The sequence below is a fragment of the Prionailurus bengalensis genome, chromosome B1, assembly GCF_016509475.1.
Source record: "Prionailurus bengalensis isolate Pbe53 chromosome B1, Fcat_Pben_1.1_paternal_pri, whole genome shotgun sequence".
Lineage (NCBI taxonomy): Eukaryota > Metazoa > Chordata > Mammalia > Carnivora > Felidae > Prionailurus > Prionailurus bengalensis.
Window position 1 is genome coordinate 201514722 of NC_057344.1, and position 12374 is coordinate 201527095.

The following is a 12374-nucleotide window of genomic DNA, read 5'->3' on the forward strand; positions in this document are numbered from 1 at the left end:
GAGAGGATGATGGGAAGATGAGAGGATGGATAGATGGATGGATGGAAGGAAGGAGAGGGTGGATGGATGGACAGATGGAAGGAAGAAGCTATGGGAGAAAGAAGGGGTGGATGGATGGATGGATGATGGATGGATGGGTGGCCGGACAGCTGAGGGATGGAAGGAGGGAGGGGGGATGGGAAGATGGGAATACGGACGGAGGCAAAGATAGATGGAGGGACGGGAGGGAGAATGGATTGGTGGGTGGAAGGAAGGAGGGAAGGACTTAAAGAGAGAGGAAGATAGGCCAGCAAAGCGAACTTGACAGTTATGGTCAAAGCTTTTTCTAGAATTTTGATCACTGGCTTTTCTACTCTTGGAAGACCCATGAGTGGAACCATCACATTCCCTCTTGGGCATTAAGAACACGCTTTGCTTCTAGGGTCCAACTGAAGCTTCCCGCAGATGCTCTCTTACTGGTGCCTAAGCTCCTTTCACAGACAGAAAAAGGATTCTCTGGATATAACAGTCGCCTACTAAGACACACTCCTCTCCCCTTAACCTTGTAGACGTAGAGTCTCAGCCAGCCCTTCAAATTCTAGCCTGATTACAAGGTTCAGGCTTTCAAGTTCATGGTCTGCAATAACTAAGCTAAAAAAAAAAAAAAAGACTTCTCAGGGACAAACTGTGCCCACTGTGTCCAGGCCAGATGACCCATTCCTAAAACGGATGCTGCTTCTTAGCAACAGCAAACCAGGGAGAAGAGTTGAGAAAAAGAGTAGCCATGGAGACGGCTTCCAGGCACCAGCGGTGTCTTTTACACAAAGTCGAGGCTGCTGTCTGGCTGAATTAAAGCAGCAAGGTGCCCGCACGGGTGAGCTCCATGAGACCCCACCCGCATGAGCAGCAGCGCCCTGGAGCCTTGATGCCATTCGTCACACCGCGTCGCCCGGCGCCACAGCGAGCGATGTCACCAAGCGCGAACGTACCAGCGAGAGGTCGTCGATGACGTGCTGTTGTTCCAGAACCTGCAGCCGCAGGAACTCGATCTCCTGCTCGTCCCTCGTCAGGCTGAGGTCGTTCAAGGAAGTGTGCCGCTTCAGGGACGCCTGTGCCGACAGCTTCTCTTTCTGCAGCCAGAGGGAGAGCGCCCAGTAGGAGGTCAGGGAGCACCCAGCGGGAGGTCAGGGGGCTCCCTGCGGGAGGTCAGGGGGCTCCCAGCGGGAGGTCAGGGGGCACCCAGCGGGAGGTCAGGGAGCGCCCAACGGGAGGTCAGGGAGCGCCCAGCGGGAGGTCAGGGAGCGCCCAGCGGGAGGTCAGGGGGCTCCCTGCGGGAGGTCAGGGGGCACCCAGCGGGAGGTCCGGGGGCTCCCAGCGGGAGGTCAGGGGGCTCCCAGCGGGAGGTCAGGGAGCACCCAGCGGGAGGTCAGGGAGCTCCCAGCGGGAGGTCCGGGAGCACCCAGCGGGAGGTCAGGGATGCAGGAGGGAAGAAGGCTACCCAGTCCCCACGTGGGAGGAGGGGACAGGTGCAGACCAGAAGCAAGCCGCGGGCTGAGAGAACGGGCTGGGCAGGCGTGGGGGTGGGAGGTGGTCGTCCAGACCCGGGCCCTGGAGGCTGGACGAGGGAGCTGGGGAGGCAAGGCACGCCACCAGCGATCGTGTCCCCCTCACACCGGGGCCTGCTGGGGTGCGGGGAGAAGGGCACCCCACCTCCCAGAGCCTCAGCCTTCTTGCTGGAAAAGGGGCGACTGACACCGCTTGGGACAATGAACCTCGGACTCCTCCACGAGCCAGCAGTTACAAGACACCGCCCTGGCCACAAAGACCGAGCACTCCGGTGGGAGCAAACGCAAATCCCTTATGCAACGGTGGCTGTTGCTCTCACGCGCAAAGCGTCTGCAGAGAGCTAAGGATTCCGTGAGGCCTTTCCATGCTAACACTCCACCCTCTGGGCAGCCCCGCGGTGCTGATAACCGCCTCCCCCCCCCACTTTATGGACGAAGACGCTGAGGCACAGAAAGAACGGGGCTGTGTCCGAGGCCCCGGGGGGCAGCAGGGGGTGGGGGGGCAGGGCTGAGGCGCAGACCCAGCTGCGGGCACTGCCTGGCCTTCTGCCTCCGGGCACAGGGCCCTCAACACCGTGCCCCCTAGAGAAGCGGGGCCAGCAGGGCTGGGCGAGGGCGGAGAGCCCTGGCGAGCTTCCTGGGGGGAGGCGGGGCTGGGCGGAGACCGTGGGCTGCGTGGGTCAGTCGGGGGCTGGAGAAGCCCAGACGGAGACTCGAACCCAGGGCTGACTCACCATTTCCACATTCTCCCTCATGACGCTCTTGATCTTCTCCTCCATCCTCTGGATGCTCTGCAGCAAATCCTCATTCTTCTTGTTCATCCGCTTGTTCTTCTCCACAAGGGGCTTCAGCTGGACCTCGGTCTCCCGGGAGCGTTTCAGCTGCGATCAGAAAGACACAGGAGGCGGGTGGCCGTAAGGCCCAGCGGACTGCTGACGTCAGTCACACCGCGGAGGCCAGCAGGGGTCTAACCCGGGACCGGAGCTGCCTCCGCCGGGACCACAAACCCCAGGAAGATCCCACAGCCACCTGGATCCCAAACACAGTATCCCACCTGAGGCTCGGGGGGCGCCTCGCGTAAGGCAACAGGGGAGGCCCACAGATCCGCCCCCGGGCACCCCGCTGGCAAGTGACCTGTGCTGATGCCACCGGTCTGCACTTCCTTCACCTCTGGGCATAACCCCCAGGGGTCCTGGGTCTCACGCGCAAACGTCAATCCCATGACCCGGCTGCTCCTGGCCACCATTCCTCCCCAAGTACAGACCTAGCAGAAAGCTCTACCTTCTTGAGACAGCAGGCAATCAATCCTGGGCCCCACTCCCTGCCGGACTCGGTGCCGGGACATCAAACCCGAAGGCGTTCCCTGAGTCTGTACAACTAGGGGCTGTCCTTCCAGTCTCTCCCGTGGGATCAGCACTGGGGGAGCCCCTCTGGTGCCTGGGGCCCTGTGCTGGGGGCTGAATCGAAGGGACGGCACGCCAGGGTGCCCGTCCAACGTCAGAGGAAGAGGGCAAAGACAGTAAAGGAGGTAAGAACACGGTGAGCCAAGCGCGGGCAGATGTTCCAGGCGGGGAGACCACGCGCCCTGAGGTTCAGAGCGGGCAAGAACACAGCTCGTTCGGTGCAGCGGGAACACAGAATGTGGGGTGCTGGGCGTAGAGAGGTGGACACGGTGAGGCCTGGTTTCGGGGGCCGGAGAACTCTGTCGTTCAGTTTCTGCCCCGGCCCTTGAGGGCTGCTCTCTGGGGTCGGGTCTGCCTTCTCGAACACACTGTGCCTCCCCACAACCCCAGGAGGGGCCCCATCCCCACTTTACAGACAGAGAAACTGAGAGCAAAGACGTGGGATGCTGTGCTCGTGGCCACACAGAAAGTGCTAGAACCAAGAATCAAGCACAGGGACTCACTGCAGATCCCTGATTTTGGTCGCCAGGTCGTAAAGTTAAGATCAAGCAGTCTGGTGGGACCCACTCAAATATAAAATGGACCTTTGAGGGGCGCCTGGGTGGCTCAGCCGGTTAAGCGTCCAACTCTTGGTTTCGGCTCAGGCCACGATCTCACGGTTCCGTGGGTTCGAGACTTGCGTCGGGCTCTGCGTTGGCAGAGAGAAGCCTGCTTGGGATTCTCTCTCTCCCTCTCTCTCTCTCTGCCCCCCACTCGCACTGTCTCTGTGTCTCTCAAAATAAATTAATAAACTTTATGAAAAAAAAATAGACCTTTGACCCATACATTCTACTTCTGAAAATCCTCACAGGGATAAAATTCCAAGTGGTAACGACAGAAATGTGTCTTCGGGTGGCATATGCTCATAACAGCAAAGAAACCCGAGCAGCCTAGAGGAATGGGTGAACGAGCCACGGGTCGTCCTCAAAGGGGGGCGTGAGCCGTGCACCTGCCCAAACGACAGCCGGAACTGATGAATCATGGGAAAAAAAGCAAGTTGCAGAACAATAACACAGAGGAGAAAATATCCCGTCTGTAACGGCCAAACAACAGAAAGTCTCCTGGTGGGTGTCGATATATCGACACCAGTTTTAAAAGCATGTAAGAACCACCCCCAAACAGCTAATAGTAGTTATTTCATGATTTTAAGATCAAAGTGCTGGCTAGCTGCTCAATTTTTGCTTTAAACACTTCAGTGTGCTCCAAATTGTTGCACACAAGCTACATTTCTTTTCTAATCTTCTCAGTGAACTATTATGCAGTACACGAGGGACTTTTTTTAGCTAATGAATATTAAAGCAAAAAGCGTACATCTAATATGAGACATACAGTCTGATTTAAGCCACTTGAAAATATGCTTTTAAAAATACTTGATGGTGGAGTGCCTGGGTGGCTCAGTCAGTTAAGCATCCGGCTCTTGATTTCGGCTGAGGTCACGATCTCACGGTTCGTAAGATTGAGCCCCGCTTCAGGCCCTGGGATGACAGTGTGGAACCCGTTTAGGATTCCCTCTCTCCCTCTCTCTGCCTCTCCCTTGCTGTCACTCTCTCTCTCAAAATAAATAAATAAAAACATTTGAAAAAATTAAAAAAAAATACTTGAAGGCAATGACTTTACTTCGATCCTGTTAAGATTACAAAGAGGTGACTCTTACTAACGCTGTTCATCTCGCATGGTTCTCACATACTATATAGATGCACTTGCTTTCACGATAAAATTTAGAATCAACAGAAATATGACAAGACACTTGTCAAGAAGTTTATGTACTGACTCCCACGACATAAAAGCTCACTTCGCTGTTTATGCAGCAAATTTACACATATTCAGGAAACTACTCTTTTTACTAGATTATCTTTTTATTTGTTTATTTATTTAATAATTTTGAGAGAGAGTGTACATGTGCCGAGTGGGGGAGGGGCAGAGAAAGAGGAAATGGGCGTCCCTAGGGATTCATTTTTTTTAACCCAGAGTCCCTGTTCGTTATCTTTAAAATTAGAAATATGTGAACTTTGGGACGCCTGGGTGGCTCAGTCGGTTGAGCGTCAGGCTCAGGTCACGATCTCGCGAGATCTCGCGTGATCTCGCGTGAGTTCGAGCCCCCCCGTCCGGCTCTGTGCCGCCAGCTCGGAGCCTGGAGCCTGCTTCGGATTCTGTGTCTCCCTCTCTCTCTGCCCCTCCCCTGCTCACGCTCTCTCTCTCTCTCTCTCTCTCTCTCTCTCTCTCTCTCTCAAAAATAAATAATAAACATTAAACAAATTTTTAAAAAAAGAAATGTCTGAACTTTTCTGCAAAAGAAAGTAAACAGAGAAGCAAAAAACCTAAAATGATCCATCATTACACCACCTAAAGCAGCTCCCAATATCCGTCATGACAATGTGCATGTTCGTTTTGTAAACCGTGTGTCGCTTTAATTTACTGTGAGCAAATAAACGCGATGTCTACCATCCCTCCTAACGACTGTAGACAGTTCGCTGCCTAAATGTTCCATAATGACTCTGCCCAATACTTGAGTGTTGAACAATTGGGTTTTTGTTTCGTTTCGGGTCACTTTGGGTCGCTAGCGTCAACACTGCAGTGAACATCCTCTCTAAACTCCTCACTGTTTGCTCTGACTCTTTGCCCAGGATAAATTCCTGTAGAAACAAAGGGGAGGAGCAGGTGTCTTCACTGACCGTGTGCTAGATTTTTGGTCAGGAATTAATGGGAAAGAAAGGAAAGGAAACCGGGAGGCCTCTGCACTAACTATGAGTTTAAGGCGGGTTTTTCGGCCCCGGGGTGGCTTCCTGGTGCCCTGCAAGGCACCGTCTGTCTCTCGGGGGCTGATTACCAGCTCGTTCCTCTCGTCTGCCAAGAGGGTGTTCCTGTCTTCCAGCTTCCGTATCACCGAGTTCAGTTCAGCAATTTTCAGTTGGAATCGCCGTACGTCTCGTTCGTCCATATGTTGATCCTAAAAGAAAGTCAAGATACGAACGTACTTCGAAGATGCCTTAGTGACTCCGAACACTCCCAGGGAACTCGCGGGATGTGACCGCGAGCTCCTCCTCACCAGGCCCCACGCCACGCTGGGCGTCCCTGCAGTCAGGCCACGGGGACGACACCCCAGGCCCTGCCAGCGACCCGCAAGAGACTTCGTCTCAAAGTGACAAGAGGTCAAGCCAAGACAGCTGTGCGTGGTCTCTGGGGACCTTCACGCTCCAGCCTGGGCCCGCTGTGTCTCTCTCACAAAGGCCCGTGACGGACGTGCCAGGACATCCCTCAAGACCCACCGGGCCAATCTCGCCAGCACCTCGTATGCTGTCCGCACAGAGCACGCGCGACAGACGTTCAAACATCTGGTGACTTCACGAATGAATGAATGAATGAATGAATGGGTGAACGAAGGCACGCTGCTTCAGCTTCCTCTGAGCACGTTGCCCCCAGAGCCCTTTCCTTCTGGCTGAGGTCCTACTCATGTTGCAGGGCTCTGACTTCAAGACTGGGCGCCTTTCTGTGCTCTTACTGTGCACCCGGCACTGATGCCTTCATTTCTCGCTTTCCCACTGGGCTCCAGACCGGCTGGAAGCAAACGCAGTCAGCTGCTCTCCCCTCCGTATCCCCAGGCCCAACGCTGGGCCCTGCACGTGGTTAACGTCAGCCAGTCTGGGGAGGGAGGCCAGACGCACGGACAGACGGAAGGGAGGGAGGGGTGAGAGGAGGCAGGCAGGCAAGGTGCCCGGGGGGAACAACCGCAGAAAGAAGGACAGGCAGCGGTCAGCCACGAGGCCCCGGTGCTCGTGTGAGTCGCCACTCCCCGTACCTGGACGCCCATGAGCTCTGCCATGTCCCCGATGCCAGGCGGGAGCTCTCTCTTGGGACTACTGTGGTACCGCTCAGCCTCTTTGACCTGAACCAGCTGCTCATCCAAAGCCTCCTTCTGAAGAAGCAGCTTCTGGGTCTGGCCGGTCTGCACGCCGAGTTCCTTCTCCAAGGCCAGGATCACACGGTCTTTCCCTCTGATCTCGTCCATCTGCAAAAGAGAAAGAACGAACAGTCAGCCTAAGGGCTCGTGACCACGGCAATCTCTCCCTCGCTGGCCTGAGGCCCAGAGGAAAAGGTTAAGAAGGATCAAGGACCCAGGTCAGCTGAACTTGGAAAACTCAGGACACAGAGGGGCCACTGTCCACGGCCCAGGCCCCGCTCCCTTGAGCACAGAGGAGCAGACAAGTTACGGTTCGATGGCCAGATGCTCACCATTGAAACAGGGCTAGGTTCGTTTCTCTCTCACGTGAATTAAATAAAACAAAATCCTGACCTCCAGGCACCTCCAGCCACCTCACGCCCCACAGCTCGGCTTCCTCACCGAGTGGGTGGGTCTTCTCTCCCACTCACTCCCCCAAGCCTCTCCCGTCCGGTCACAGCCCCCACCTCTCCACCAACACAGCTCTCGTTAAGGTCTTTGATGCTCCCCTGGCCCCCAGACCCACAGGGCAACTTTCTGTCCTTCATCCTCACCAACATGTGACCAAGCCACTCACACCCTGCTCCACGAAGCTCTCCCGCCCCTCCCGCCCTATGCCATGACTTCCTGGTTTCTGTCCTTACAGACTCACCTTGTTCCGGCCGCCATTAAAGTCTGGACTTTCCAAGGCTTGGCCCTCTTCCTTTCCCCAGGCAGCCGCGTCCTCACCCATGACGTTAGACCCCCATATGCAGCCGACACCCCAACGTGTTCCCCAGGCCCTGACTTCTCTCAGAGCCCCAGAATCATAGAACTAACTATTTGACATCTCTGCTGGGGTCTCTAAAGGACCCACATGCGTCTCCACATGCAAACCTCAAAGTAAGCCCCAGTTCGCCCCAGCCCGGTCTTGTCCAGCATTCCCTAGAGGAAACCAAGCAGAAAGCAGCTTACAGAAGAGAAAGCTTTGGCCCCGGGCCATCCACTTCAACTGATTCCAGACAGAGAGCCAACGGCTGGGAAACTGCCCCAGTAAGGGTGCTGTGCTGGGGTATCCCCTGCCACTGCGTGTCCTTCCTAGAAACTGAGAACGTGAGGTCATTTGGGAACAGGGTTGCTGCAGATATAGTTAGGAGGAGGTCACACCGGAGTAAGGTGGTCCCTATGACTGTGTCCTTAGAAGAGAAGACGAGGCACACAGATGCCTCCACCCACAAGGCTGGGTAGAGACAGCAACAGAGACTGGAGTGATGGACCCAGAAGCCTGGGGACATCACAGACTGCCTGCAGCCACCAGCCCTGGAAGAAGCAAGGACGGTTCCTCTCCAGCGCCTTCAGAGAGCACGGCCCTGTGACCCCTTAATCTCAGATCTCCCGCCTCCGAAACTATAAGCCAATAAAGTTCTGTTGCTTTAGCCACCCAGCTTGTGGCCCTTTATTACAGCAGCCCTGGGAAACGGAGACAGGCTTTAGAAGGGATAATTTGCCAAGCACTAGGAGAGAGTGACGCGGGAGCCCAGCAGTGCCAGGAGCCCCAGGAGCTGGGAGAGGCTGGAAGGACCCTCCCCAGGGGCCCCCGGGGAGCACGGCCCTACCGGCACCTTGATTCCTGACTCCTGGCTCCTGGCCTCCGGACTGTGCGGGAATACCTTTCTGTTGTCTTAAGCCACTGAGTTGGTGGCCGTTTGTTAAGAAAGTCACGGGAAACAAAGATACTCCGTGACTGTGATCTGTACCTCTTACTTGTGACTGTTGCACCTCAAGTCCAGACACAGACAGTCAACGGCCGAGAATAGTGGTTAAGAGCCCCGTTCTGGCAGCAGACGTAAAGCTGATTCAAAGGCCCTCCCCGACACCGTGTGACCTCCTGAGGCACAGCACAGGCAGGGCCACCTGTCGGACCCAGCCTCAGCCTCCGTAAAGTGGGGACACAGAGACCTCTTAGGACCTCCCCGGTGCAGTTGTGATCTTAGTGCAGACCCTTAGATCTTAGTGCAGACCCTGGCATGTTATAAGCTGTGGTCAATGTTGGCTGCCCCCGTGAATCTGTGTTAGCTCCTGGTGAACATATTGAAACAGCAGACCATATTATAGAAGGGGGAATTGGTACCCTCAAAACACTGGGGGGTTTTCAAGCAAAAGTCCTACAGTTCTGAAAAACTCTTTGAGCCGCCTTTCTTTTAGAGCAAAGAGTGTGCCCCCCTCCCGCCACATCCCCAGCCCCACAGGACAATCTCCTGGGACTCCAGCCAGGGGCCTGCCTGCCTGGCACGGGTCTCCTGAAGCCGCGGCAGAAGGTGCCCACTGCTCCCCCTGGTGGCTACCCACCATCAGCTCCCGGCCTGGCCCTAATCCCTGGGAGGAGCACCTCCTGGCCATGGGGAGGAATCCTTAGGGATGCGGAAATTGTTCCCACTGCCCAGGCCAGTCCAGAAGCACTAAGCAGTACGTGAAAGGAGTTCATTAATGTAAACCACTCACGCGCTGCCATTAATTCAACAAATACTGAGCCGAGCGCCACTGATGGGTCCTGGGAAACCTCTGCAAACAAAACAGGCTAGAGTCCCTGCCCTCAGAGTTTCCACTCTGGAGGGGGAGGTAGCCACTAAACAATAAGTCAACACTGCAGTGGCTGAGAGAGGGATTCGCGCAAGCGGGAGAAAAGAAAGTGTGGGAATCAGCAGGGCCAGCGGGACGTGGTGCGAGTTAACAGGGAGGGTCCCCTCGGCATCCGGGCCACTCATTTCTTGCTTTGCACTGGAGCCCAGAAATGGAGCCCCCACCGTGCATTACACTAGCTCCTCCCACACAAAGCGGCAGGACTGCGAGCAGGACACCTCTGGAGCTCCAAATTCTGCACCTTAGGAAAGTGCCCGTTCCCCCGCGTACTCTCGTAAACGAGCAGAGGGCTTGCACCCGTCACCCTGGGAAAGGTTCCCGGAAAACGGTTTCCACCAGCAGCGATGACAGCCAGGAACGAATGGACAATGCAGAATGTATTCTGGAATCAACATCTGTCAGGTTCCCCAGCCAGAGTCCTCAGGCCCCCCAGGGTAGGAGACTTGCCAACTTCACACAGCTAAAGGCAAGCCCTCCATTCCTGGACTTTATGTCTGCCTCCCAGGCTGAGTTCTCAGCAACCCTGTCCCCTTCCCCCAGGATGCTGACAAAGCCATGAATCTCTGACATGAGATTCTCCGACCTGCATCCCCTGAGCGAGCAGACTCCCTCTCCCAGCCTCTGCTCTCAGCATATGTTGCAGGAGAGGGGTGGGGCTGAAATCATTCCAGTTCCCAGGGAAGGCCCTGATTGGCTCACAGCAGTCACATGCCCTGCCCCCTCACATTCAACGGCTCCGGGATGGCTACAGGACCCAATCAGAACGAATAGCCTAGAGAGAGCATAGCTAGGACCCTCCTGTTCCTCCTTAGGAGCTAAAAAGGAGATTCACTTTCTCTGAGCTGTGTGTGTGAGGATGGGGGGGTGGGGCCCGGCACAGCAGTGACATCTCACCAGCACAGCGTGAGACCCCTGAGGCTGAAAATGACACAGGATGAGTCGGAGCAGAGCCTGCGAACCCTGGATCCCGGGGGTGGGGCATGAGTGCCTCTGGAGCCCTGCCTGAAGCTTCTCCTATTCCTTCAGTTACAAATGCTGACAGATGATGGTTCAAGCGGGTCGGAGGTGGAATTTCTGTCACTTGCGACCAAAAGACCCTGACACGGAGTTAGGGAAAGCACACAGACTGGGTGATGGCTGTCACTTCCTTCTTACGTGCCAGCGCGAGCTCGGTGCCACGTCCGTACTTACGAGACACGCTCTGTCTTCAGAAGACCCTCACGGTAGACACTACCCACCCCGCTTCACAGCCAGGTGAGGCCTGGAGAGAAGCATGTGCCCAAGCGCTGGTCAGCAGCAGGACCACGAGGCCAACTCAGGTGGGCCTCTGCGACGCCCTCACCATCCCACGTGCCCCACGGGTGCAGAATCCAACCACCTCCCCACGGTCGCATCCACCAGGACGTTTGTCCCGACAAGAACCCTCGTGTGGCCAGCTCCCAACACGCCCAGCAACGCGCGAGTAGCTTGGTGAGCTCCACCGCACCCCAAAGTTCGGGGAACGAAGAACGAAGCGGGGGCTGCTACCCCGACACCTGTTCCCGCTCTCCTCCCGCCTACCTGTGGTCAGCGACTAGCGTGAGCCTTCGCCCAAATGTCACGTCGACCCTAAAAGTCAGAATGGGATCTTATTTGGAAATGGGGGTCTCCGTGGGTGTGATTACGATGGACGAGAAGATGAGGTCACACCAGATTAGGGCGGGCCCTAGATCCACGACTGGCGTCCTCGCGAGAAGGGGACGAGACACAGACACACGGGGGAGGACAGGCCACGTGGCGGCAGAGCCTAGAATGGCACGGCCACAGGCCCGGGGGGCAGCAAGGATTCCTGGCCACCGCCAGAAGCCGGACGGGGCAAGACAGGATTCCGCCCTGCAAGCGGCGGGGGGGCGTGGTGGTCTCGCTGACCCCTTGATTTCAGACTTCCGGCCTCCAAAACCGAGGGAGAAATAAATTCCTGTTGGGAGCAGCTGAGTTTGCAGTGACTTGTTACGGCAGCCCTGGAAAACTAAGAGAGCACCAGACCGGATTTATCACGCTGCGGTACACTCCGTAAAGGACTACATTTCCCAGTGCCCCCTGCAGGTAGATGAGGCTGGGTAATCGTTGGCCAAAGCGGTGGACGTGGAAGTGCATGGAACTTCCAAAAAGAAAAGCGTTCTTCAGTGAAGACTACACCCTTCTTCATCGGCCCTCCGACTGCCAACCTGGGATGAAGACGTGATGGCTGGCGCTCAGTGGGCATGAAGGCCCATGAGGGCAGGGCCACATCCCAAAGTCCATTCTGAGGAGAAAGCTGGGAGGTACCCGTGTCCCTCACTACTCTGTGGAGCCCTGTGGTAGCCCTTTCTGGATGTCGTACACAGGAGAGAAATAAACTTCCAACGTTGAAGCCCTGGTGTCCTGAGGGAGTTGTCCCTTATGTGCCACCAGGCCCGAGCCTAACTGGTCTAGGGAAGGAGTCCAGAAACTGGTGTCCCTGCCCCATGGGGGCCGTAACTTCCTTTTCTGCTTTGCTTCTTTTTTTTTTTTTTTTTAAACATTTTCATTTATTTTTGAGAGACAGAGACAGAGCACGAGCAGGGGAGGGGCAGAGGGAGAGGGAGACACAGAATCCGAAGCAGGCTCCTTGCTCTGAGCTGTCCCCACAGAGCCCGACGCAGGGCTCGAACCCATGAACCAGGAGATTGTGACCTGAGCCGAAGTCGGCCGCTTAACCGACTGAGCCACCCAGACGTCCCCCTGCTTTGCTTCCCTTAAGATGCATGTTAAATGTGTAAGCGGGGCGTCCACAGACCTGCCTGCATTTCCAATCCGATCCGATCCAATCCA

The 12374-nt window shown here is 56.0% G+C and overlaps 1 protein-coding gene across 6 annotated transcripts in view; it reads right to left on the bottom strand.

The window, feature by feature from the left end:
• The window catches only part of JAKMIP1 (janus kinase and microtubule interacting protein 1), a 141813-nt gene that overhangs the window by 55940 nt on the left and 73499 nt on the right, over positions 1-12374 (bottom strand). For all 6 annotated transcript variants that reach the window (XM_043573008.1, XM_043573006.1, XM_043573009.1 and 3 more), the window contains 4 exons: positions 6783-6992; positions 5814-5933; positions 2279-2425; positions 969-1109 (listed from right to left, as the gene is read on the bottom strand). In XM_043573008.1, coding sequence (XP_043428943.1) covers positions 969-1109; positions 2279-2425; positions 5814-5933; positions 6783-6992 — 618 coding nt within the window. The remainder of the gene's footprint in view (positions 1-968; positions 1110-2278; positions 2426-5813; positions 5934-6782; positions 6993-12374) is intronic.